The sequence below is a fragment of the Episyrphus balteatus genome, chromosome 2 (genome assembly GCF_945859705.1).
Source record: "Episyrphus balteatus chromosome 2, idEpiBalt1.1, whole genome shotgun sequence".
Classification (NCBI taxonomy): Eukaryota; Metazoa; Arthropoda; class Insecta; order Diptera; family Syrphidae; genus Episyrphus; species Episyrphus balteatus.
The window spans coordinates 40,080,804-40,107,509 of record NC_079135.1 but is presented as its reverse complement, the minus strand read 5'-3'; the positions used below and the strand labels follow the sequence as shown (position 1 = coordinate 40,107,509).

General features: G+C 29.8%; 1 protein-coding gene across 2 annotated transcripts; it reads right to left on the bottom strand.

The window, feature by feature from the left end:
* Positions 1 to 511: 511 nt before the first annotated feature.
* Positions 512 to 24,859, bottom strand: LOC129910548 (angiopoietin-related protein 2). 2 transcript variants are annotated; one of them, XM_055987975.1, is made up of 6 exons: positions 24,617 to 24,859; positions 24,328 to 24,446; positions 6,323 to 6,498; positions 6,076 to 6,268; positions 960 to 1,559; positions 512 to 902 (listed from the first exon to the last, which is right to left on the bottom strand). In XM_055987975.1, exons 1-6 carry the CDS (start codon positions 24,707 to 24,709, stop codon positions 752 to 754), a joined length of 1,332 nt encoding a protein of 443 aa, XP_055843950.1. In that variant the 5' UTR covers positions 24,710 to 24,859; the 3' UTR covers positions 512 to 751. The 2 variants fall into 2 exon arrangements, with proteins under 2 accessions (XP_055843950.1, XP_055843949.1); XM_055987974.1 differs by having other exon boundaries at positions 515 to 902; positions 960 to 1,595; positions 24,617 to 24,856.
* Positions 24,860 to 26,706: the final 1,847 nt, after the last annotated feature.

The window sequence follows — 26,706 nt, the reverse complement described above, 5'->3', positions numbered from 1 at the left end:
TGGCCATCAATTTATAAGCTGATTTTAAGATATTTTACAAAAACCTGATTTTTTTTGGAGCAAGGTAAAAGGAACTTTTGACGAAGTTAAAAAAAGTTGTTTCTGTTTTTACTTTTAATTAATGTTGAAGGAGGATACAGTCTTAAAATTTGTAGATAACCATTTTTCGAATTTCAGAAGCTATGATCGTCATAGGTTTAATGAGATGTTAAGATATCGTTAAGATATCGTTAAAAAATCAAAAGTTGTTTTAACTTTTGAACAACTTGCCTAAGCAAGACATTATTTAAGGTACTTAACAAACGAACAATTTATATGTCACGGTGGCGTATACGTAACTTTTTTCTGTGCAAAAACACGAGGGAAAATTAAACCCAATCTAGCTAACTGGAATTTTTGTCATCATATACATCATTATTAAACTTGTTATAAGTAAAACAAAACGTTAAAAAAACGGACATTAACATTTTAACTGTGAAAAAACACAAAATATTAATTACTCTATTAATAGCGCTCAATATTTATTTCACCATTCAAATTGATTTCTACAACAAATCTCCTTAGATTATGGCATTTTTTAACAACAAAAATATATAATTATTAATATTTTTATTTGCATTCGAGTCGATAAAACATAAATTAATAAAAAAAAAAAAAATTATTATTAAATATTAAGACAAAATAGTTATTGTTTTTATATTCTTAAATGCAACACAATCAGCCAAGATGTCCTCATGACTTAGGAAGTTTTCTAATAAGCATTATCTCTTTGATCAACAGGACGAATCTTCATTTGAACAGACTTCAGCGCATAAGTCGGTCCATGAAATGTTTCCCAGTACATGCCTTGTAAGGCGCGTGACGTATCAACTTCTCCTCTCAAATATTGTCCGTTTAAGTTGCTGTAAAGGAAACAAAATTATTATACAAGTTATCTTACGATCCTCTACAAAACTTACCTCATCTCACATGCAGCATACCACCAAGCACCAGTGTGTGCCTGAGCACAATTACCCTCTACCCAGCCATCATTGTCATTGTCAAATGTGGAAAACTTATTTCCAGCTTGGAAGGTGAATGAATCACCAGCATTTCCCGAGTAGTTGCCAAGTATTTGCAAAGCATAAAACTCCTTTTCACCTGCGATAGCAAATAGATTATAATTTGCTGTTCGCATCTCGTTATTGAAATCAACTAGGACGATCTGCAGCTCATGCAGTGTTGATGCTGTCAGTGCGTGTAACTTCTCCAATCCGATGAAAAACTCTCCGGCCAAGTTGCCAAAACCACTTTTGTATTCCTCCCATCCACGATTGAAATTGGTGGATCCGTCGAAACGATTTTGAATGATAGTCCAACCGCCCTGTTCGGCTGATTCGCAGAGAGCGTAGAAGGGTTCACTTTGTGGATGAAGTAGGAGTTTTTGGATTCCTGTCTGAGGCAATGATGCTTGAGCACAACTGCTTGGCTCTGAATCAAATGCGGGTGGTGGTGGAGGTGGTCCGTAAGAGTTGTATACTTGTGGGTATTGGGGTTGTGGGAAGTTGTTAGGGTGATGTCTGTTTGAAGGATTTGATAATCGCCTGTGAGTTCCTCTTTTTATGTAAAAAATGACATTGAAAGAAATACAAGAAACAAAAATGAATTACAATAAAGTAAACGGTTTTCTGAAGCAATGGTAAATTAAAAAAAAATAATAGCTAAAGCAAAACAATAAGAAAATTATGATAAGATGTTGTGTCAACTTTTGTGTCAACTTTTGTGTCATTTCAAATTTCATATCATGTAAGAATATATTTAATTTATAAAACCAGGAATAAAAATCTGAATTTGGAAACTAATACCGTTCAATTCTAAGAATTCTCTATGGTCACTCAGACTCTACCGATGATATTTGTTTTGTGCCAAATAATCTTAGCGATCTAATTGTTCGATTTATCTGTAAGTTGGGTGAAGGATTTATAACAAAAAGAAGAAAAGAAGCTACAATATATGTCTATACATTGCTTACTTCAATTATTGTGCCTTGTTAATTTAAGGGCAAAAATGCTGCGAGATCAAGCTGCCTTTTTTACAAAGTCAGAGAATTTGACGACAAATTCATCACTGTTCTCAACATTTTTACTTTCAAATGGACAAGCACCAAAGTGGTGCTTTGAAACTAGACGAGACGTAACGACAGCGAGTAATTCTGTCCCTCGTTTACGTACTGGGTTACGAACCTTCGAATTTTAAGAACATTAGAAAACAACACCAATATATGGATTACCGAGATAATGTGACGCTGGTCAGAAATTGAGGAAGCCAAAGGACAAATTTAAAATACTAAAACAGTTTTTGGAAAAGAATATTTTTATCAGAATGCACGCTTGATTGGATGTTCAACAGAAACACTGATACCAACAGTCAGGACCCACAAAATTATCCACTTCAGCAAGGTTATTTGAAAAGCATATAGGTATTTTTATTAAATTGTTCTTGGAAAAAGATATTTTCGGATCAAGGTCTCCAAACAAGATTTGGCTTACATATATGAGTTCAGAATGAGCAGGCCTATCCATTTATGTGAAAAAATCACAAATCTATTATTTTAAGATTTTCGAGAAAAAAAGAAAAAATCAAGGTTAACCCCTTTCCTAAAAATAGTCGATTTTCAAAAAAGTTCTCCAAATCTATCGAAAGATACATCAAAAGAAAGGCTTCTTTGAGCTCTATTCATAACTGAAAACCAAAAGTTTCTTGCAGATCTGGTTGCTGAATTATTTGCAATCGATTTTTTTTTCTATATGTACCTATTTCGAATTTTTTTTTTTCTTACATTCGGAAGCAGATAATTTCGGATCAAGGTCTCCAAACAAGATTTGGCTTACATATATGAGTTCAGAATGAGCAGGCCTATCCATTTATGTGAAAAAATCACAAATCTATTATTTTAAGATTTTCGAGAAAAAATCAAGGTTAACCCCTTTCCTAAAAATAGTCGATTTTCAAAGAAGTTCTTCAAATCCATCGAGTGATACATCAAAAGAAAGGCCTCTTTGAGCTCTATTCATAACTGAAAACCAAACGTTTCTTGCAGGTCTGGTTGCTGAATTATTTGCAATCGATTCTTTTTCTATAGGTATTTCAAAATATTTTTTTTTCTTACATTCGGAAGCAGATAATTTCGGATCAAGGTCTCCAAACAAGATTTGGCTTACAGATATGTGTTCGGAATGAGCAGGCCTATCCATTTATGTGAAAAAATCACAAATCTATTTTTTTAAGATTTTCGAGAAAAAATCAAGGTTAACCCCTTGCCTAAAAATAATCGTTTTTCAAAAAAGTTCTCCAAATCCATCGAGTGATACATCAAAAGAAAGGCCTCTTTGAGCTCTATTCATAACTGAAAACCAAAAGTTTCTTGCAGGTCTGGTTGCTGAATTATTTGCAATCAATTTTTTTACTTGCGATATAGGTACTACCTATAGGGCAAGTTTAGGATTCGTAAAAAAAATCGAACTCGAGATAACAATTTTACATGACATTACGATGATGGAGAATGCCAAAAAAGTGGGTCCGGCAATTCTGTCTGTCTGTCTGTCTGTCTGTCTGTCCGTCTGTCTCTATCTGGAGCTGCAGCCTAAAGGAGTGAAGTGATTTTCTTCAAACTTGGTAGTTAGCAGTTTTTGGTGATTCCCTAGAGGGGAAATTGAAATTTTTTTTTTATGACCAAAACTAACGGTACCTGCCATATAACGGAAATAGAAAAGTTAATTTTTTTCAAAAACGGCTCTAACGATTTTGATTAAAATTTTTGTGTGTAATACTACACATAAGGGCCAACTTTTTAAATAAAAAAAATATTTTTTGTACCGTTATTAACGGTACCTGTCATAGAACGGTTTTTTTCGTTTCTGAATATCTCGTACATAATTAACCCGATTTATATGTATTTCGAATTTTTTTTTCTTACATTCGGAAGCAGATATTTTCGGATCAAGGTCTCCAAACAAGATTTGGCTTACAGATATGTGTTCAAAATGAGCAGGCCTATCCATTTATGTGAAAAAATCACAAATCTATTTTTTTAAGATTTTCGAGAAAAAGTCAAAATAAAAATAATCGATTTTCAAAATAGTTCTCCAAATCCATCGAGTGATACATCAAAAAAAAGACCTAAAGCAGGCTCTAGGTCGATATTGAATATTGTTTAGTTTTTCGTCGAATTTATGTAGAAGTTGGAATAAATTCTAAAAAAGATATGGTATCTAAAAAATACATATGTATTGTATATTAGGGCGTTCGTTATTTTTGAATCAAGTTCCTAAGTGGAAAAACTGGAGTCGAATTACCGCACACGATTACGATCATACGTTAACGTTTTGTTTATTTCTCTCTCTATTTAATTAGTAGAAGAAGACAGGGACACATAGCAACCATACGTTAACCAACGTATGCCGTAGTTTGACCCCTGTTTCTAATTAATAAAAAAAAATTCTCGAATTTTTTCAGATTTTTATTTTGACACTAGATGGCGCCCCAAGAGGTTTAAAGTTTTTTATCATTTGAAATATAGACTTAAATCAATTTTTTTTGATGTGGTTCTTGTCTACATTAAACAACGTTTTTAAAAAGGTCCTTTTTCTAGGACCAGGGGTTTAGTCATGGCATGAGCATAAACATAATTATGTTATTTGTTTTGATTTGCTTGATAGATGTTTTTTTTTTAATTTTAAATACCTATTTCAAAATTCAAAGTCTTGAAAAAGACGTTTTAAACTTTCGAATTTTCAAAATATAAAAAATTATTTTATTGTTTGATAAGAAATTCAAAATTTGATATCAATCTAGCCTACAGTATCAAGTTGAACAAAAAGTTTAATCCAAAATGTTAATTTTAACAAACGGACTATAAATATTGCTAAGCCTCTCACAATCTAAGGTCGAATCACGGCGTACGTACTTTAACGTACTGACGCTTTATGTCTCTATCTTTTTCTTTAAATAGAGACAGCAATAGTTAAAACGTGAACGTTTGATCGTAATCGTCTGCCGTAATACGACCCCTGATCTTGTATTAACTTTAACAATATGTAGGTATTGTCTGTATCCAAGATAATAGTTTTTCTATAGTAACATTTCCTAATTCTTTATGTTTCAGTCTTTAAAATGTCTACATTATTCAAGGCTGGTCCATTGTCCTTCATTTATGCAAAATATGTACGTTTCTCTTCAAAAAAATTATTTCTTTATTTTCCAGATCCAAATCACCAGGAAAATACAAAAATAATTTTTTTTTTATAATTAAGGTTCAATTACAAAATTACTTTGGAAAAGAAGTTCTCTGAATTGCTAAATGCTTGAAATTACATAAACAATAAAATATCACTTGAAAGAAATTCCTAGTCTGTTTTCCTGATTGCTATAATCTGTCCTTCAATTTTGCACTGTTGGAGTTTTATATGTAACACTTTAAGACTTAACTGCAAGTGTGGGTTGCTTACTCATTTCTGATTGCTTGCATTCGAATTGGTGTTTTCTATAAAATAAAAGATGACACAGTTTATTACACAAACCACATTTGTCATTGTTGACACCTTTGATAACAAATTGATTCGAGTTGCAAATTGCATAATTGGAAACATATTAATATGTTAATATTATGAATTACATCAAGCAATATTTGCATTGAAGAACGGATTATACTAGCTTAGACTTTATTTATTGTTGTAATAAAATTAAGAAAAATACCCTATGACTCTTTAACTATTTTTAAATCATTAAATTCCTCATTTTATCAAATTGAACGATGTCAATTGGAAAATACTGACATTCATAAGTTTCCACGAGTTTTCCAAACTTTAGATTAATCATGTTTGTTATAGTAAATATTTCTATCGTCTTTCAAGCTTAATCAATTATTTCAAACATTTTTGTATGACAACGTCTTCAAGAGTCATCCCACATGATTGTCAATTTTAATAGATAACAAATTATGTATTCACAACACTTAGTTATTGCAAATATATAAAATAATAATACAAAAAAAAAGAAAACACAATGACAATAGAACCAATCAATGAGAATTCTTACCTTGTGAGTTGTGTCAATTTAGCCAGGCTTGAATTGAACTGACTCAGAGTCTTTTCAATGAGACCAACTGAAGTACGAGTTGAAACTAACAAAAGACCCAAGGAATCTAGCCTCTGTGAGATAGATTGCGTTTCATTGGCAGTTTGTCCAAAATCAGCTTGTCGAGGATAAACATCATGAGGTTCAGCTTCGTCTAGAATAAAAATGTTTTTTAAAAATTTACAAAACTAATAACACAAGATCTTACCCTGTTTACTTTCCATAGCCAATCGCAAAGTGTCAATATCTTTTCGAATATCACCCACAGCCGATTGAACACTACGTTGCATATAGTCGAGGTTTTGTAATTGGTGAGATGTTTCTTGTTGCTGCAAACGAATAGATTCCAAATGTGCAATTGCTGATGAATTAAGTTGACTTAGCCTGCAAGGACAGTGAATGTATAGTAATTTAAATTGAAGGGTTCGTTTAGCTAATTGAATATTTATAAGAAAAACAATAAATTCTTTGATCTATGGTGGAGATTAACTGGCGTCAAACTCGTGTCGTCGGTTCCTTTCAAGTTCTCAGGAATGGTGTCAACTGATGATGCCATTCCTCATCAATATGGCTAAAAGTAATAGAGTCAAGCTAAGCGGCAGCACCCCTACCCCATATGGTAGTAAAAATATTTTTGTAAACAATTAACTTCAGTTCAATTGAGTGGAGGTTGACGCTGCGCAGTGTGTTGTTATTCTTTGTTTGTTTACTTATTAATATGCACATTTTATGTTAAAACTGACAATGTACAAGTGTACCTATACTCTTACAAGTGAGTCAGTTTGATGTTGAATAATATAATATATTTATGGAATTCCTATAAAGAAATTTTCAGGGTTACAAAATCAGAGTATGTTATGAATTTGTGTACAATTTTGTGACTAATTAATTGGGTTTTTAAAAACTAGATTCTTTCATTATCTTAAGAAAAACGCTTAGGTAAAATTTTTTGCCTTGAAGCTGAATTGGGAACTTAATGGAGCTACAAAGGATTTTACAAAAGTCATGGTTTGTCCAAGTTTCTCAGAATAAAGACGGAAAACTTGAAATCGCAATGTTACAATGACGCACCAAAATACCCCTGGTAATTTATGGTGAGACATTACGTTTGTAAGCTTCAGATGAAAAAAAAAAAGTTTGCCAGGCTTTTCGATTTGATATACTATGTCACATATATGGGTCAAAATCATGGAGGTGGAAAATTTGATGTCCAGGCATTTTTTTAAATCAAAATAACATTTATTTAAAGTTTTTTTCTCATTTACCAATTAAAACAGTAGGCACGCATCTACGAATATATTTGTTTCGATTAGAAAAGTTTAAATTTCTTTTTTATTGCATTTTATATACCCAAAAACAGCGTTCCCGGACATGTCCATAACTCAAAAACTGATGTTCAAATAACTTAAAAACACATTACAGTCAATTATTTTTAAGTATTTCTATTCTAAATACTACATATACACAATACTTTTTATAAATTGGTACATCTCTTACAAAAAAATTAAGTTTTGTTATTTTTTATACTTTAATAAAAGTTGTCCCAAGAAAAATGACGCATAAAACCAACATTTTTTAATATATCAATATTTTAATCATCTAACGTACAAATTGTGCTGCAAGCAGTTTTTAAAGTTGATTTTATATAGATTTATCATTACACGCTTATTTTTATGGATAAATATATAAAATGTATGTAAGAAGCTAGTTTTAGTTTCATTTTTAAGTAGCGTACATCAATTAACCTTCATTCCGGGAATGCTTGTTTTAGGGTATAGTTAGATTGAAATTTTAATTTGTTGGTGATATTATGATCAAACATCGAGTCCACTACAATATACTCTCAAAAATATTTAGTTTTACTTTGTTACATAAAAAATAAAAAAATTAAGGTCAAAACGTCATTTCCGGGAACGCTCTTAGAATCTGAATAAATAATGTAGTCTTACACTCATAATTTTGCATTTTTTTAGGTTTTTTTACTCAGTATCCTTTCTGAGTATGGCTGTTATATACACTTTTATCAAAAAAGTTACAAAAAAACAAAAGAAAAAATTACTTATGCCCTAAGTGTTTCGGGCGTGCATATAAGCATTTTTTTGTAGAAATCGGTCTCTGCCCCAGTAAATAAAGCTATATTTGATTTACTTAAAACCTACTATCTTAGTATAATAATATATCATTTACATTGATATTATTTGTAGACCCCTAAAGTCGTTTTGAAGATATCACCACCATTTCGAGGAAGGTTTTTCTAGTACTAATTTTTGGGGTTTTGCGGTAAATTGAAAAATATACATTTTTGTGCTCTGCCCGTTCATGAACCGACAAATTATGGCTAAAGCGAAGATTTGAGCATGAAATTTGTATCATAAAACAAAATTGATTTTTTAAGAATTCGGTCATCGAAATTTCTCACCTCCATGATTTTGACCCATATGAGAAAATTTCGATAATGATTTTTGGCTGTAACTTAAGTTTCAGCTTCAACATTTTTCATTCTCTACAATCATCTCAAATTTTTCATTGTTGTCTAAAGTTCAATTTTTATATGATTCTCAATTTTATTCCAATGTCACCTAATCTAAAAATTATGGAACAGCATTTGATGTTTAGAGAGATCTAAAACCAAAATTATCTAGCTAGTTGCATTTCTATAATTTGAGTTCTCGACCAAAAATTGAGAAAGGGGCATTTCAAAAATATCACAAAAAAAAAAATGATTAAAATCACAAAATGATAAAAATCTATATATTGAAATTCAAATGGTTAATCCTGAATTCTGTAGAATTATTAAATTCACAAACATTATAACGACATACAAGAACTTATTTAAATTCTGTGTCACAATGCAAAATGATGAGCACGCGCATACAAATTAATTGCTTCTTCGATCATGGAATTCACTGGTGTTTTGTATTTAAAGATTCCAAGCTGCTGTTGTCATTGAAGCTGAGAGCATTCAATTTTTGTGATATTTTGATTCTTAATTGTAATTAAATTTGAAAAAGATGCGGCATGTGGGTGGAGATTTTACTGCGAACGTAAAAGTATGGGTTCGAGAACCACTTAAGGCACCATTCATGAATTCATCCCCCAGTTTCAACTGGAATCAGTTTGTAAGCTTCAGATTATATAAAATATTATACTCATTTCACAAGACCAATACAAATTCTTAACGTTTTTAATTCCATTTAATTAAGTGCATGTCGGCTGTGTCTTGCAATTTGCATTTGAAAAGTCTTAAGTGTGTTACTGTAAACAACATGAGAGTATTGAGATAGGAAAAATTAAAAAAAGTATAAAAATATTTAGAGCAAAATATAAATAATACCAATTTTTCAGCTATTTCCGCAACTTTCTTAGTACATATAGGGGGAAGTGGGGGCAAAGACAGCCCACTTAGTGTTTGACTGTCTTAAAAACCAATAAAAACATCTTTTAAATAGAATAAAGTTTTTATCCATTAAGTTTAATGTTTTTTGGAGAAACTCTCATTTTTATAAAAAAAAAAAATACTGAACAAAAGATAATACGTTTTGAAAAACATCAAACAAAAAACCGTCTTTCCCCACATGGGGGTAAGACCGCCCTATCAAATTTTGTTGGTAGAAAGACCGTTTCTATTCTTTTAAATGCAGCCTATTTGTAATAATAAAACAATTATGCTATATTTTCAATAGTTCTCACTGCAGCTAGAGCTTTTTGGTACCATTTGGTACTCATTTTGCACTTAATCCAACAATACTTTGGATTGGATCAAGAAAACAGTTGCAGATAGAAGGTACAAATACAATCTGCAAAGTCCTCTTCATCAGAATCATCAATTACAGAATTGTTTGGCGCCTGTTGCTAAGCTCTTCTTTTTTCACTTTGTTTAAGCTACCAGAGCTTTCAATTTCGCCCATGGGCGGTCTTGCCCCAGTCATATAATATTTGCTGTTCTGTATTATTTTTTTTTTTTTTAATTTATCTTTATGACTCCTTCTTTCGCAGAAAATACTTTTTAATATTCACTTTCTATTATAAAATAAATTGCACGACTGGGGTCGCACGTACTTGCTCTTATGCTTAAAGTAACTATAATGTTAAAGATTTTTATTCAAGAAATTTAAAATTCGATATTTTGAAGAAATTTCATAAGTAGTATAAAAAAATTAAATCTGTTTTTATAATTAATAAAACTCCTTTTTAAAATATCTTAAAAAAAAAAACAAATATGCCATTTTATTTCTCGTATAAAAAGGTATTTTTAGAAAAAAAATTTTGAAAATTGTAGGAGCCGTTTTTTAAAAAAATAATTTTTTATATATAAAATTTTTTTAACATTTTTCAAAAAAAAAGTTGGTATGCCATTTTGAAGAAATAATTAATTTACACATAAAAACTAAATTTCAAAATTTTTCATTGATCCGTTTTCAAAAAATTGATTTTTCAAAAAAAAAATTTGAAATATTTTTTAAAAAAACCAAAAATGCGTTTTTTGAAAATTTTCTAAAATTTTAATATTATCTTTACTTACACACTTTTGTATAAAAATTTTCATTTAAATCGGGTTAGTTTTGTACGAGATATTCAGAAACGAAAAAAACCGTTCTATGACAGGTACCGTTAATAACGGTACAAAAAATATTTTTTTTATTTAAAAAGTTGGCCCTTATGTGTAGTATTACACACAAAAATTTTAATCAAAATCGTTAGAGCCGTTTTTGAAAAAAATTAACTTTTCTATTTCCGTTATATGGCAGGTACCGTTAGTTTTGGTCATAAAAAAAAAATTTCAATTTCCCCTCTAGGGAATCACCAAAAACTGCTAACTACCAAGTTTGAAGAAAATCACTTCACTCGTTTAGGCTGCAGCTCCAGATAGAGACAGACGGACAGACAGACAGACAGACAGACAGACAGACAGACAGACAGAATTGCCGGACCCACTTTTTTGGCATTCTCCATCATCGTAATGTCATGTAAAATTGTTATCTCGAGTTCGATTTTTTTTACGAATCCTAAACTTGCCCTATAGTACCTATATCGCAAGTAAAAAAGGAAAAGTTAAAAATTTTAATTATTTCAGTGTTAAAAATACAACTGAATTTTCACAAGAACGATAACAATTTGATGAAAAATCACAAAATTTACAGTAACTCTTCGGCGACTCAACTTAACTTGCTAAAACTTACAGACGTAATCAATCATACCAAAAGGCACCTATTTTATATTGCAAGCGTTGCCAATTTTACTTTTTTTCATACAACATAGTACAAAAACCGTCTTTCCCCCATAGGTGGTCTTGCCCCCACTTCCTCTACTAAAAAACAATATTTTTCTGTTATGAAAATAAAACTAGATTATTTTAATTATATTAAATACTTACAAATTTCAAAAAACTAATTTAAAGACTAGGCAGGATGCCCAATGTTTGAGTGGTCACTGTGGCGTATACTTGTTTTTTTTTTTTTTAATATTTGGTTTTTTCATTAAATATTTGTATTATAAAATTTAGTCTGTACTAAATTGACTGAAAATAACTTTTTAAAAAGTTTTAAACCTTAAGTTTTACCGATACCTAAGAAGGAATTTAGCGACATTTATAAAAATGATCAGCAAACGAAAAAACGTCTCATCAAGTTATTTATTCGTGTATTTTGAAGGAACATATTTCGAAAGGGATCCTCAGAATACAAAACTTGATATCATTGAATAAAAGCGAAATATCAACCAGATAAAATTTTTGGGGTACTTTTCGCCGTCAAGGAAATTGAGCTTTAAACATTGACATGGTAACAAAAAATAAATGTTTGAAAAAAATTGTTTTGTTTCATTCAAAAATTAATTAAAAATAAATGGAAAGAAAACAGTAGCATATTTCATGGAAAAATATTAAAAATCACATGATAATTGTCTTTGATTTAAAATAATTCTTCTAAGAAGTAGGCTACTTTTTAATTTCTTCTTAGTAAATCTCTAATAAATAATTTCATATTGCTCGTGCAACGAGCTTTTGATTAAAAAGTTTTTTTTTAAAGAGTTTATTCTTGAATAATTCTTAAAATTATGATAAAGTGATAAAATTTGGCATAATCATTTTATTTGCCATTAAAATCAAACTCATTGTGGTTGTGAAAGTATTTTATTTTTAGCCAGAAATATAGCTGTGAAATAAGTACCAACAATATTTGTTTTATTTTTAATATAAAGAATTTTGTTGAACAAAAACAGGTATTTAAAAAATGTACAACCACAACGAGTTGAATTGAATTCATAAGTTGCAAACAGGTGACAAAAATTTTCGATAAAAAAAAACTTCCTAGTTAGTAAGACATAATATGTCATTTAGTTGTTGAATAGATACTATTTGTGTGTGTAATAGCTGCTTTGGAAATATTTATCTACTTTTTAGTACTTAAAACTACTTTGATCTACTTTGCTATACTGAAAAAGTAGTTCAAAGCAGCTTTAAGTACTAAAAAGTAGATAAATATTTCCAAAGGAACGCAGCTAATATAAACAAAGCTATCAATTCAGTGTTTTGTTGAATAATAGCATAAATATAAAATATTACATTATTTACATAATAATTACTCACTTCAACAATATGTTTAAAAGTTTATTCCACCGCAGGTTGAAGAAGTGTCATTACCATTGACATGCCGGTTACTTTAATCCAAAGCCGTATAAACTGCGATTAGTAAAAATAATAACCGGAATGTTATTTTGAATAGCTTAAAGCATTTTAAATTATTATAACTTCTTTTTCGAGTATGTTAATAGCCATATGTACTGAACAGGGTCATCTCAAAATTTGTCGCTTTCTTTTTTTTTTTTTACTTAGGCCCGTGAAGATTCATAAATGGGGCCCTTCTTTACTTTTTGAATAGATCAAACATGTAAGGATTGAGAGTCTAGAAAATCTATAATAATTTCGGTCTCTCTAGGAAGTGTCTAGGTATAGATTATTAACATTCCTTGTGTTATCTCCAATCTTCTATTTATAAATATATGTATTCTCATTCCGTTTTGGATTGTTTGTTTTAATTACAAAAAATCAAGAAGTTGCACATAAAAATATTAAATAAACACACATGTTGTTATTTATAGAAATCAAATCAAAGTTTATCTCATTTTGTATTTACAATGGCATCGACCCATAATTTTGCTAACTGCGGACCTGAATATTAATAATGTTTCCCTATCAGGTCTTGAATTTGGCATAAATTCTTGTTTGTCTGACCATCAGCTGTGGGGGCTTATGAATACGTCTGTTGTGACCTTGGTGATTATGATGATTTAATATGTGTGTCTGTAAGCATTGGCAACTATCAATAAACAGTTTTCCACAGTGAATATGATTTTTTGGTGACTCATGAAATAAAATGACCTTTGACAGAATTGGAATTGAAAACATTTTGTTTTTAACTTTTACGATTACAAAAAAAAAAAACAACATAATTTTAACTATCCAACCTCAGTCACATTTTTTTAGTCGGTGTGTTAAAAGTCTAAAGAAATTGCAAATTGTTGTTACAGAAGAAAAGATTGATGATACCAAAAATCGAAAATTTAATTGCAATTTCAAGCTTTTTCTGTTATCAGTTGGCATTTAAAAAAAAAAAAAAAAAAAAAATGGAAATTTCAGTACAAAGTAAATGATTAATTTAAAACTGACGTTTTGACGTTTTTTAAATAAATATTTAAATTAAAATTCTTCACGATCTTATTTAATTGTTAAAATACTATTTTTCTGTGGACAATAAAATGAGACATTTTAATCATATCCAATCTTCATAATTAATTGCTAACGTCTGATTAAATTGATAAAGTTTATTTTAATGTATCATTTGCAAATTAATTATGTTGTCTTTCATTTAGTTTTATTTCTTCACACATTAAGTTAGATGAAAGAAAAACATAAATTACATACGTGATGATTGTTAAAAAATTTATACTCGTGTAAATAAACCTATTAAAGATGTTGTTCTAATCGAATTCCAATCATTTAATGAATTTCAGCATTAGAATGAGATCACTTTTGTTGTAAGAATTAATTTATTTCTTAGAACATTTATAGCCACATATCGTATAGGTCTATATTACCGGGAGAAGAATATTATTAAATAAAATGCACGTGTTCGGTCTAGGGCAAGGTCATACGGATTGCTCATTCAGTTTTAAAGATTTAATTCAAAATAAAATAACAATACTTTTGTAATTACATTAGAAATACATTGGCCGAAATGATTGAGGTAGTAATTTTTTAGATATCTTAAATATTTACCTTATGATTTTGTTAAAAAAAAATCTAGGTGTTTGAAAACTCTCATAACTTAAAAAATGAATTAACCATCGCCCATAAATGTGTAAGATACAAATTGATTTTTTATTGACGCAAAATGTGATAAATAAGAATAAAGCCACCATGTAACTGATTGATTTAGCCATTCATCCACATCAATATTTTTTCTCTGTCAATATATCATTTTTTAAGTAATTCAGATTTTACGGTCTTAAAGCAAATAATTTCAGGGGTTGTTTGGCAGATTATTTGTGACATTTTTTTTTTTTTATAAATATTATAATTACTTGATTCAAAATAGCTTTGGGCATAGCCGTAGCTAGGATTTCATTTCGGGGGGGGGGGGGGGGGGGGTTGTTACCTCAGACTGAAAAAAATTTTTTTTTAAGATTCACAAAACTTTTTTATCAACTATATGTAACTGCAGTCGATTCTTAATTCCGCTAAAGCAAATGGTCATTAGAACTGTGTCAGAGCGAAAAACTTGTCAATATCTTTTTTAAGTATTTTTTAGGAGAGAAATTCATAGTTAAAAGTTTAAAATAGCTCTGCTTACCGTAGAAGAATTTAAGAATGTACCGAATATAAAATGGCCGAATATTCGGCGGCATCTCTAGTTTAAATTGGTACAAGGAGTAATAAGTTGTTTGATATAAATTGCGAGCGTTAGCGAGCAAGAAAATTTTTTTTAAGAAATAAATTTGAACCATTATTAGGCTTTATACAAAAAATTATTTCGCACAATTTTATATATAAAAACATTGAAAAATGAAATTTTTCTCCCACTAAAATTTTGTAGCAAAAAATTGAAATATTCTATTATATCAATTTAGTTCTAAATTAAATCGGGAATACTTAAAATTAAAAATTTTAAATAATCCAAGTTGTTTGGCATGAGCTAATTTTCTAATTTGAAACAATTTGATAAATAGAAAGCTAAAAATATAACGAAAAATTTTACATAGGTACTCTCTGAAATAAAAGGATAAGATGTCGGAAAGACTTAAATAGATTTAACGGTAATATTTCAAAAACGAGATGTGATCGAATATTTTTATCTTCGGATTCGAGTTCAGCAACCCTTTGAAAAAGTATAGTTTAGCCTCGACATCAAAAACCTTGTAGATAAATACTTGTGTTATTTAAAGGGTTCTTAAAAAAACATTTTAAGGTGTTTACATAGTGCTTTAGGAAATGATCAAAGAGGTAAAAACTAGTTTTTTGAAAATCCCTTACCAAACGTTGTAATGGACCACAAAATTGTTGTTTTTCCTTATAAAAACTTCATCGACAGCTTTTTAAACGATACGAAATTGGTAGAGACTTTTAGGGAGATTTTCGGGATCGGGTCAAAATTCTGGTTTCAAAATTCTGCTTTTCAAAATTCTGCCAGCATTATTCTTGAACAAAAAATTTTGCCAATTCTGTTTTTTTTTTATAGCATATGCGCTGACTAAAGAAAAATACACCTCATTAATGTAATTCAACATTGGTACTTTCCCAAATTTTTTTATTTGAGTGTCGCAAATATTTTTCAAATAAAATCTATAACTTATTGGAACCCATCGGTTGTTTGATACAAAATATTCCTTTTAAAAAATTTTGAATTATTTTCGGAAATGTTTAGATGTTTAGTATTAAAAACCTGTTCTTAATTTTTTCAAATTTATTTATTTATAAAAAGAAAATTAATATGCATTCAAAGAATAACAAATTATGTAGGTAAGTTATCAAATAAGCAGATAATTTTTCAAGAAGATGATTTTACAGAAGTCTGCAAAAAATTAAAGAACGGTTTGGAAAATGTTAAAAAGCGCGCGCTTTTTAACATTTTCCAAACCGTTCTTTAATTTTTTGCAGAACTTTGAAAAACAGAATTATGAAAAGCAGAATTTTGAAAAACAGAATTTTGAAAAGCAGAATCTTGAAAGCAGAATTTTGTAAAGCAGGATCTTGACTCCGGCAGAATTTTGACCCCAACCCGAGATTTTCATATAGGTAATTAAATTACTAAAATACAAAAACAAACCATTTAGTACTGCAAATATTAGACTTATAGGTATTTTTTTATACTATATCTTTTGATTTTCTGAAAAAAAAATTTCGGGGGGGGGGGTTAAACCCCCAAACCCCCCCCCCCCCCCCCCTAAATACGGCTATGGCTTTTTGTGAAAAATTGGGTGCAACCTTATGAACCATTCGCGCGAATTTTTATTTTCACACATCAAAATTGATTCTCCCGTGGGCAAAATTTGTTTCCGCTTCGCGTTTACCGAGTTATAACATAAACATCTTTGGTGTGCGGTATTATCATACAATTGCCAAAACGGGATTTTTTCATTTAATGTTTTCAATGTTTATTCAAATGTTTTAAAAAGCTTTTGAATAATTGTATATTTATAAATGTTGAAAATTGAAGTAAAAACAATTTTTGAAAGTTGGTCTTATTTCACTTGGACTAATTTCATGACACCAATTGAACATTTAATGAAGAAAATTTCGAAAATTGACGATTCTTCAAGTTTTGAATACCTACTTATTAAAGTAATTTTCTAAAATTCACTCGAATTTAAAAGATATTTGATTACTTTTTTTTATAAATGTTTTGGAGAGATATTGCGAAAAAAATTAGAATATGAGAACTTACCCACATAATGAATTTTGGCTTTCCTAATTGGTTATAAATTTTTAATCGATGGGCCAAAAGTCCACAGGAATTTTGTGTGAACTTTTGACCCACTTGGGTGGGTTGTATTGTAAGTCCATAATTGATTTATGGAGCTATGACCCACACAAGTGAGCCAATAGTCCATTATGGACTTTTGGCTTGTGGACTTTCGACCCTGCACCGTGCGAATCGGGTTAAATATAAAGCAGAGGAAACATTTCTGAAATGTATGAAGTTTAGCTTTGGAAATTGGGATACATTTTTGACGTGGCATATTTTCGGTGTCGATAACTTACCCACATTATAAATAAATTCCAAAAATAAAATGTTGGTGTATTGTCTGTCTCTATGTCTTTAAACAAATTGTATTAGACTTTAAAATAATGTCGAATCGGTGCCATTTACCTTTTTCACTTGGTAAAGTGAAATTAGGTAAAATTTTGAAACTCGGCGTTATTTCACATATAAAAATTCAAATCGGATATTGCAAATATGGCGTTGCCGTTTTTGAAAAATTGACAAATTTTTCTGTTGTATCTTTCGAATGCTGCTCAACAAGTATTATTGAAAAACCACGTCATTTAAAATATTAATCTAAGCTTATGCTACATGATTTGAGGGTATTTTTAGATGCTGGAGCTCGTGAAACTAAAACCAGACAGTCGTACTGTCCTGAAAATAGTTTTGCGTGAAAAAATACTTTCTAATTTGAAATTAAAAACTATCACAGCAGGTTCCGGTTATGGTTTTTCTACGATTAGTGACCTTTCCAGCCATATATGTCTCATTTTAATCTGTGCTGGGATTTTACTCCATAATTTTTGGGGATTCTCCGTTAAATCAAAGATTCCATTTTTTATATCTCTCTCCATGTCTATAAAAATAGAAATCCCAGGTTTTAATAAATATTGTTATCAGTAACAATGACTATCCGTATCTGTTTTGTATAATAATATAAAAAGCAAACAATTTTTGTGACTTTATTTTTGCTTCAACTAACTTATACTCTATACAAAACAAATAATATTTTAAATAACAAGAAGGTCACCTAAAACCACCAAACTATTCAAAATTGATAACATTTTTTTGCGACATTAACATGAATTTATTCAAATCATTGTTTGAGTAAAAAACTTGTTTCCAGCTCAAACTTGATAGAACCTTATTATGAATTCAACGTTAATGTGTTTGGCTTTCGAGTTATCTTGTCGCAAAGACTTTTTTGTTTGTTCATTTCCGTGATCTATTGTATAATTAATTTACTTTTACTTGAGTAATGGGCGAAAAAAAAACATACTTGCACCTTTTTTCATTAAGCCCAAACATATCGCTATGTTGTTTGTAACGTCAACGTATGCACATCATTGCACAAAAGGTGGTATAAGTTATATAAGTTCTACACGACATCACACATCTAAGATGGAAAACTTTTATATTTTGGTTTAACACAAGTCCCATTCATGGATAGTACAACGGCAATAGTGTATTCTTCTTTATAGGCAGATGACAACTTGGAGATTTGGAAGCCGTAAACTCTTCGGGATTTTTTAACATCAATTGTACCCATATGCATAGGCCAAGATCAGAATTTCATCAGAATTTCAGAAGTAAACTAAAAAACTTCGGGTGCAGAAATCTTTTAAAAGAAGAATATTTAAGGTAAAACAAGTTCTTGTTTTATGCTTTACCTTAATTATATTCTTGGAAGTGATTCTTGAAAAGGTATTAAAAAAAATTACCATACGAATAATATAAACAAACACTATGAATCTATTAGTTACCGCTGTCGTCATCTTTTAGGGATTTTTCACAAAGTTGATGATAGCATTAAAATGGAATATCAATTTATTTATTTCAATTACAGAAATCTATTGCAAAATGCAAGTACTATCGATCAAATACCATCTTTGCATGCACCTATTTTCCCAGCATGATGTGACACAACAACTATTTTAAATAAAAAAGCAGAAGATACACATGAATCTTCTTTGCGAAAAAAAGACTACGCTCGTGAGTCAAGACCAACTGAACTGATATTCATACACAAAGAAGAACTACATCTCAGGGGAAACCCAATTTTTTTGTTATTACTTCGAGGTCTGTGAACTTAAGAATGATCAAATTTTTGAAATTTTGTTTATCTTTATTTTCATCAGAAGCCTATGACTTCATCTTAATGTACACAAATTATTATGTAAATACAAATACCGCCTGCACGAGAAATCAAAAATGACCTTATAAAAATTTAAGATTGACCAAAACAATGGATCGTCTTCAAATTATTTGTTCAATTAAATTTTATTGTTTGGCAAATAAAATAAGAAAAAAGGTCAATGATGTGATGTTGCAAAAGATTTTTTGCACAAAATAATAATCATAAGGAATTTGGGTAATGCAAAGCAATGTGGCAGCAATTGAATTTGATTAATGTTTTGTGGACAAAAAAAAAAGAGAAAAACATAATTAATATATCTGTTCAATTAATGATGATGCAATTTTTGTTGTAAATCTTTTTTTCCATAAAGATTCAATTTAAAAGAAAAAAAATGAAAATCTCAATTAATTTAAAAAAATGATTGAAATTGTAGTTTGAAACAAATAAAAATTTTATTTAAATTGTTCAAGTGATTTTTATTCAACTACTGTTCCACTTTAACAGATGGAATTCAAGAATTTTTTTTATTATTATTCTAATGAAATGATATCATTGATATATGTAAATTTGGTCTTTTTGGAGCAGAATGAGAGGACATACATAATTATAATATTTTAAGAATTTCAGCTTCCAATACGAGTGATGGTAGGCGAAATTTTGTTTAACAAGAAAGTAAAAAATGAATAAGGACTTGAGATAAGTTTGAAAATGCATTAAAATTAAAAATAAATAAAAATATAAAAAAAAGTACGTATACGCCAGAGTGGACATTTAAAATCTTTTAAATTTTCTATTAATTTAAAACAAAATATATATTAGATTAAAAATCTATTCTTTACACATAATTACGCATACAAAAACGCAGGGTATCCCGTAGTTAGCACCATGTGAATCGGTGATTGTTAAAACAACATAAGTGAAATTATAACTTTTTCGTAGGAGAAACAAAAACCCCTGTATTTTCTATGAGTAATCAAATTTACAACGCTTTCAAAACTTTAATACGTCAATTGACATTCCTAGATTTAATTTTAGTTATTATAATTTACTAATCCGCAGCCTATTTAAAATTATAGCGGTTTTGGTTTCACGTTAGGAAAAAATAAAAAAATCACTTATCGTCGGTCTCATAAGGAAACCTCGTAACTCCCAAAATCAAAATTTTAGAGGAGAGACAAACGAGTAAAGAAACAACAGAGTAGTTGGGGAGCTAAGTGCTGTAAAAAATTTGAATTTAAGTCTTTTTAGAGCTTTCGGAATGACTTCAAATTTTCTGGGTAGCTCTGCTGATATATTTTCTAAATACTGGCATTCAAAAGTCATTTTAGAAAAAAAGGTGGAGTTACGAGGGTTCCTTTTGAAACCGACGGTATGTTGTTTTTAAGATGTAATTTTCTCGTTTTCACTTCGCTCTGGAGTTACAACAGTTGTTATGTTATCTGGTTGTCATTTTCCTTTAATATTTTGTTAAGATTTTGCAAAAACTATAGATTTATTCTAACACGAATATAATAACCATTTATACTTGTTTCTCAACTTTTTTCTTTTATCCCGGAATTCATAAATAAGAACACATTATAATCTTGAAAGGCTTGAATTATCAGATGAGGGAAGGTTTGCAAGTTATCTTTTGAAGATTTTGTCGTTTAAGGTTATTTCTAGCAAAATCCTTACTTTTTAACGTAATTAGAATAATTAAAAAAATATTTTTAAAAGCACATTTTACTCAAAATTAGAAACTGCTCATCTTGAAATATTTTTTTTTTTTTTTAAGATTTTTTGAACAGATCTTTTTCGAAAGATTTCCCTCATTGAGAAGATGAAAAATCTTATTTGGGAAGGATACAATTTTTCATCGTTTATGTAACTGCAGCCATTTTCACATTAACTGACTTCAAAATTGAAAAAAAAAAAAAATGAAATGCTCAATTGGGTCTCATGTACCTACTTGCTTTTATGTCAAAAATTGCTTGAAATATTCAAAATTTTTTAAATTTTATAAATTTTTTTTTAAGAATTTTTAGAAACGGCCCGAAACAGAGCCGTTTTTTAAATATTTTTTTTAATACAAAATTTCAAAGATGTTTCCAAAAATTTTAATAAAATTGATTCGTCTCTTTTAAACAAATTGATTTTTTTGTAATATTATTTTGAGGTTCTTTTTTAAATCCACATTTTTTTGTTTTTAAATTAAAGTATAAATTTGTACAAAAATATTCAAAGAAATTGATCGTGTCGTTTACGATAAATTCAGATGCCAAGAAATCAGTTCTATAGCAAATTGGTAGGTACCGTTTATAATGACCCAAAAATTGTTTGTTCTTTATTGCAAAAGTTGGACCTTGTTTGCCATATTACATTTATTTTTTTCAATAAAACTTGTTAGAAGCGTTTTTGAGAAAAAAAATGTGTACCAAATTTATTATTAAGCCTCTGCGAATTTGGCTGGACAAAATTTTAAAATTAAAAAAGGTGTTCGCAAAACATCATCATTATAATGGTGACAGTATATTTATTAGGAATTATGAATTAAATATTCGAATTCTTCGGGAGATTCTACGTCAATTTCATATACAAATTCCCTGTAAAATATTCAAACCGAAAAATGTTATAACGACATGAAAAAGTACAAATCAAATTCTCCCCGGGTGCCTTTCCCGCAGGGTGTGTCGACAGAGGGTTAATTTCGATCTTTAAAAAAAATTTAATTTCCTTAATTAACTATACTGCAATGTGGAACGCAACCGCCTCACCCACAGCCACAGTACAAATTTTTTAGTTCGAAAGCAAAAATCATTTTTACAAGCATCCAATTTCAGAAAAAATAGTGAACCGGTCTAAATTAATTTTTTTTTTCAGCAAATCAAGGAATTGTATCACTTAGAACACATGGAAAAAAAGTTTTCGGATTGCTGGCGAACTAGTTAGATATACTATACAGGGTGTCCCAAAAGTAATGGATCAAACGAAATATGCAGATAGGCCCACTTTAGGGCTCTCAGAATTTGGTAACTTGTTCATCCCAAATCCTTACGGTTTTCAATTTAATGAAGTTTTTTGAATTATCGAAAAATCTCGACTTTGCAACAGTATTTTGCTTCCTCCGGTCATAATTGATTTTTGTTTTTTACAATTCTTTCACTAAAACATTGCCTAATAATAAGAAATAATTATTTAATCAAAATATTTTTTATTTCATACGCCATTTTGCTGCAAATTATGTAACAGTTCCATGTTTTATAAAAAAAAAATTGTATGGTGTGATACTGGTTTATTATTTTAAAAACTTGCCGTATTATTGCACTTTTCAAAAATGTATAAAAATTTTCAAAGTTCAAATTAGAACGAAAGATATTACAATTTTAATGCAAAAAAACAGGGGTTTTCAGAGCAAAATAACAAACAAAAATCGAGGCTTTTATTCAAAAAGAAATAAACAAACAATAGTCGAGGAAATGTGTTTATTTTTCTTTGTTATTTTTCTCTGAAAAGGCCTGTTTTGTTGCATTAAAATTGTAATATCTTTTGTTCTAACTTCAAGTTTGGAAACTTTTATACATTTTTGAAAAGTGCAATAACACGGCAAGTTTTTAAAATAATTAACCTGTGTCACACCATACAAATTTTTTGCAGTGTGTTGCTCTGAAAAAAAAATTAAGTAATTGAGTTTTTATAAAACATGGAACTGTTAATTAATTTGCAGCAAAATGGCGTATGAAATAAAAAATATTTTGATTAAATAATTATTTCTTATTATTAGGCAATGTTTTAGTGAAAGAATTGTAAAAAACAAAAATCAATTATGACCGGAGGAAGCAAAATACTGTTGCAAAGTCGAGATTTTTCGATAATTCAAAAAACTTCATTAAATTGAAAACCGTAAGGATTTGGGATGAACAAGTTACTAAATTCTGAGAGCCCTAAAGTTGGCCTATCAGCATATTTCGTTTGATCCATTACTTTTGGGACACCCTGTATGTACGCTTGGCTACAGGTAACATTTTTGGGAGTACCGGTACTTCAATAAAAATAAACGGTCGAAATTTCTAGGGCTTTTTCAAAAAAGGACTACAAAAAAGTGAATATACGATTTTAAATAGAGTCTTTCAGAACGGTATAAACAAATTTATAACCATTTTTAACTTTTAGTGTGATTTATTTCAAAATTTGTTTGTCTGAGGGGACTGGCCTATTAAAAATATTTTATAAAATAAATTTGTCTTAATTTCATTAAATAGACCAGAGTTTGCTTGGCACACTTATGTTGCAGCCTATTTAATTACTCACATACAAATATTTAACATAGGTTTAGAAAATAGAATTGCAGATATCAAACCTGATCACGAAACGACCCTAATTTCACTCTCATACTATTATTCTTACAAACTGCCAACAGAAGTTTCATATAATATTAAAATGAAATGTGTTAAAATATTTATTTAAAGTCCTATTATTATTAATAATTTAGCATCAATTTTAAGGTCAAAACAGTGACAATTTAAAAAATTATACATGACGGTATCTAGGCTTAGGCTATTAGTTTTGTTATACATCTCAAGGCAGATGACCTCAATAGATCATTTTTAATAACAACAATAAAACGACAGAAACGCTTTTGTTTTTCAAAAGATAATAATTCATCGTTATTATATGCTAAACACATGTTAAACACATGATACTCTTTCAAGAGTTTCCTTGAAAATAAACACTCAAAAGATATCTCTGGATGCTCTTGCCATGAATAACAAAAAATTTGCTAAACAAAATGTTTACAAACGAATGAGAAAAACCCATTGCAATGATTGATAGAGTAAACAGATCAAACTCATTGAAACAATTTTATTTCACTCTTAACCTGAAAAACTCACCGAGCGCCAAGAACAAGCAACATTTTTATGTAAACAAACAAAATCTTCAATTAATATGACGGCAGCCATTTGGACTAGAGACCGGCATGCGTTCTTCGCATTGACCTTAGCCTCGGAACGCTTGAGTTCGTTTCTTCGTTGATTCGTTATTTTTTCAAAATTTTTTCTTCTTTTGCATCTTCACCTAAGATCAACTTCATATTATACTGATGTTAAGGCTTAAACTCACTTGTTTTCGATGGAAGCCAGTTTGTTGAGTTGGTTGTGATCCATTGTGGACATAGCAGATACTCGTTCTTGTATTTGAGAAACCATCTTGGTGATATTAACCGGTGCAGGGTGTGACGACTAAAAAAATAAGAACATCACCAATGAGACAGAAATACTTGACACATAAATCACTTGCACTCTATTTTAAGATTTCACATAAATTGAATCGAAAAGATACGTTATCTTAAAGATAGATTTTTTTCTGAATTGCAAGATTTGATTTTGATGGAAAATCAACGAAAACTCACCCGATTATCTCGACGACGATATGGATATTCGCCGGCAGCATTACAAATGCACACGAATGCCACACACAAAAAGATTTTGGCACGAAAACTCATTTTTTTTTAATTAAAATTAAAATTTAAGGGAAATTGAATAAAAAATGAATTTAAAAAAGCGGATAAATTAAAAAATAAAAAATCTCATCGAATTCTGAGTGGAAGAAAAATAGCGCGATGTGATCATAGCGGTTTACATAAGCAAACTAAAGTTTAGCTGTGCAACAGCCAAGTAAAGCTAGTAAATAATGTTGGTTCTTAGAAGGTGTTGCTTGATGTTTGCTTCACTCTTGGCCAGATCGATGAGTTCGTCTATACAAACATGTATGATGACAAATTGTTGAATGGAATTTGTTTGAAGATGATCATCATACTGATCGATATACCACTTTGTCTGAATCTGCCAACGAGTGCTTCGTTTGTTGATAAAAATGATAAGTCTTGTTTTATATTAGCTTATTGACATTTGAAATAGGTTGCATTAGAGTGTCTCAAGTTGTCGGCTTTTTTCTCATGCAATAGGGCATAACTTGCTTTGTTTTTTCATTAAAACAAAAATTGATTTATTCTTTCAATTTTTTTTATATGAATAACCAGGCACTGAGTGCATTTAAGCAAGGGGTATACCCCTTTCCTCAAGAAAATGAATTTTCAAAAATTTTCTCGAAATGCATCGAGTGAAATATTATTTATTTTTTACATTCGGAAGCAAATATCTTCGGACCAGAGTTCCGAAACATGTTTCTGTTGACAGATATGAGTTCCTACGGAATAGCCTAATGCATTTACCCACAAAAATGGCAAATCTATTTTTTTGAGATTTTCGAAAAAAATCCAGGGGTACCCCTTCTCCAAGAAAATGAATTTTCAAAAATATTCCCGAAATGCATTGAGTGAAACATCAAAACAAATGACTCTTAGAGTTCTATTCATGAATGAAAACCAAAAGTTTCTTTTAGGTCTGGTTGCTGAGTTATTTGCAATCAAAATATTTTTTTTTTACATTCGGAAGCAAATATCTTCGGACCAGAGTTCCGAAACATGTTTCTGTTGATAGATATGAGTTCCTAAGGAACAGCCTAATGCATTTAGCCACAAAAATGGCAAATCTATTTTTTTGAGATTTTCGAAAAAAATCCAAGGTTTACCTCTTGCCTCAAGAAAATTAATTTTCAAAAATTTTCTCGAAATGCATCGAGTGAAACATCAAAACAAAGGACTCTCAGAGCTCTATTCATGAATGAAAACCAAAAGTTTCTTTTAGGTCTGGTTGCTGAGTTATTTGCAATCAAAATATTTTTTTTTTACATTCGGAAGCAAATATCTTCGGACCAGAGTTCCGAAACATGTTTCTGTTGATAGATATGAGTTCCTAAGGAACAGCCTAATGCATTTAGCCACAAAAATGGCAAATCTATTTTTTTGAGATTTTCAAAAAAATCCAAGGTTTACTTCTTCTCCAAGAAAATTAATTTTCAAAAATTTTCTCGAAATGCATCGAGTGAAACATCAAAATAAAGGACTCTTAAAGCTCTATTCATGAATGAAAACCAAAAGTTTCTTTTAGGTCTGGTTGCTGAGTTATTTGCAATCAAAATATTTTTTTTTACATTCGGAAGCAAATATCTTCGGACCAGAGTTCCGAAACATGTTTCTGTTGACAGATATGAGTTCCTACGGAACAGCCTAATGCATTTAGCCACAAAAATGGCAAATCTATTTTTTTGAGATTTTCGAAAAAAATCCAGGGGTACCCCTTCTCCAAGAAAATGAATTTTCAAAAATATTCCCGAAATGCATTGAGTGAAACATCAAAACAAATGACTCTTAGAGTTCTATTCATGAATGAAAACCAAAAGTTTCTTTTAGGTCTGGTTGCTGAGTTATTTGCAATCAAAATATTTTTTTTTTACATTCGGAAGCAAATATCTTCGGACCAGAGTTCCGAAACATGTTTCTGTTGATAGATATGAGTTCCTAAGGAACAGCCTAATGCATTTAGCCACAAAAATGGCAAATCTATTTTTTTGAGATTTTCGAAAAAAATCCAAGGTTTA

Excerpts from the sequence above, each read along its gene's own strand:
- LOC129910548 (XM_055987974.1), bottom strand. The coding sequence starts at position 24,709 with ATGAGTTTTCGTGCCAAAATCTTTTTGTGTGTGGCATTCGTGTGCATT. Across the intron at positions 6,269-6,322 it reads GGCTATGGAAAGTAAACAGG|ACGAAGCTGAACCTCATGAT; the intron begins GTAAGATCTTGT and ends TTTTTATTCTAG. Across the intron at positions 903-959 it reads TATGCTGCATGTGAGATGAG|CAACTTAAACGGACAATATT; the intron begins GTAAGTTTTGTA and ends TTTCCTTTACAG.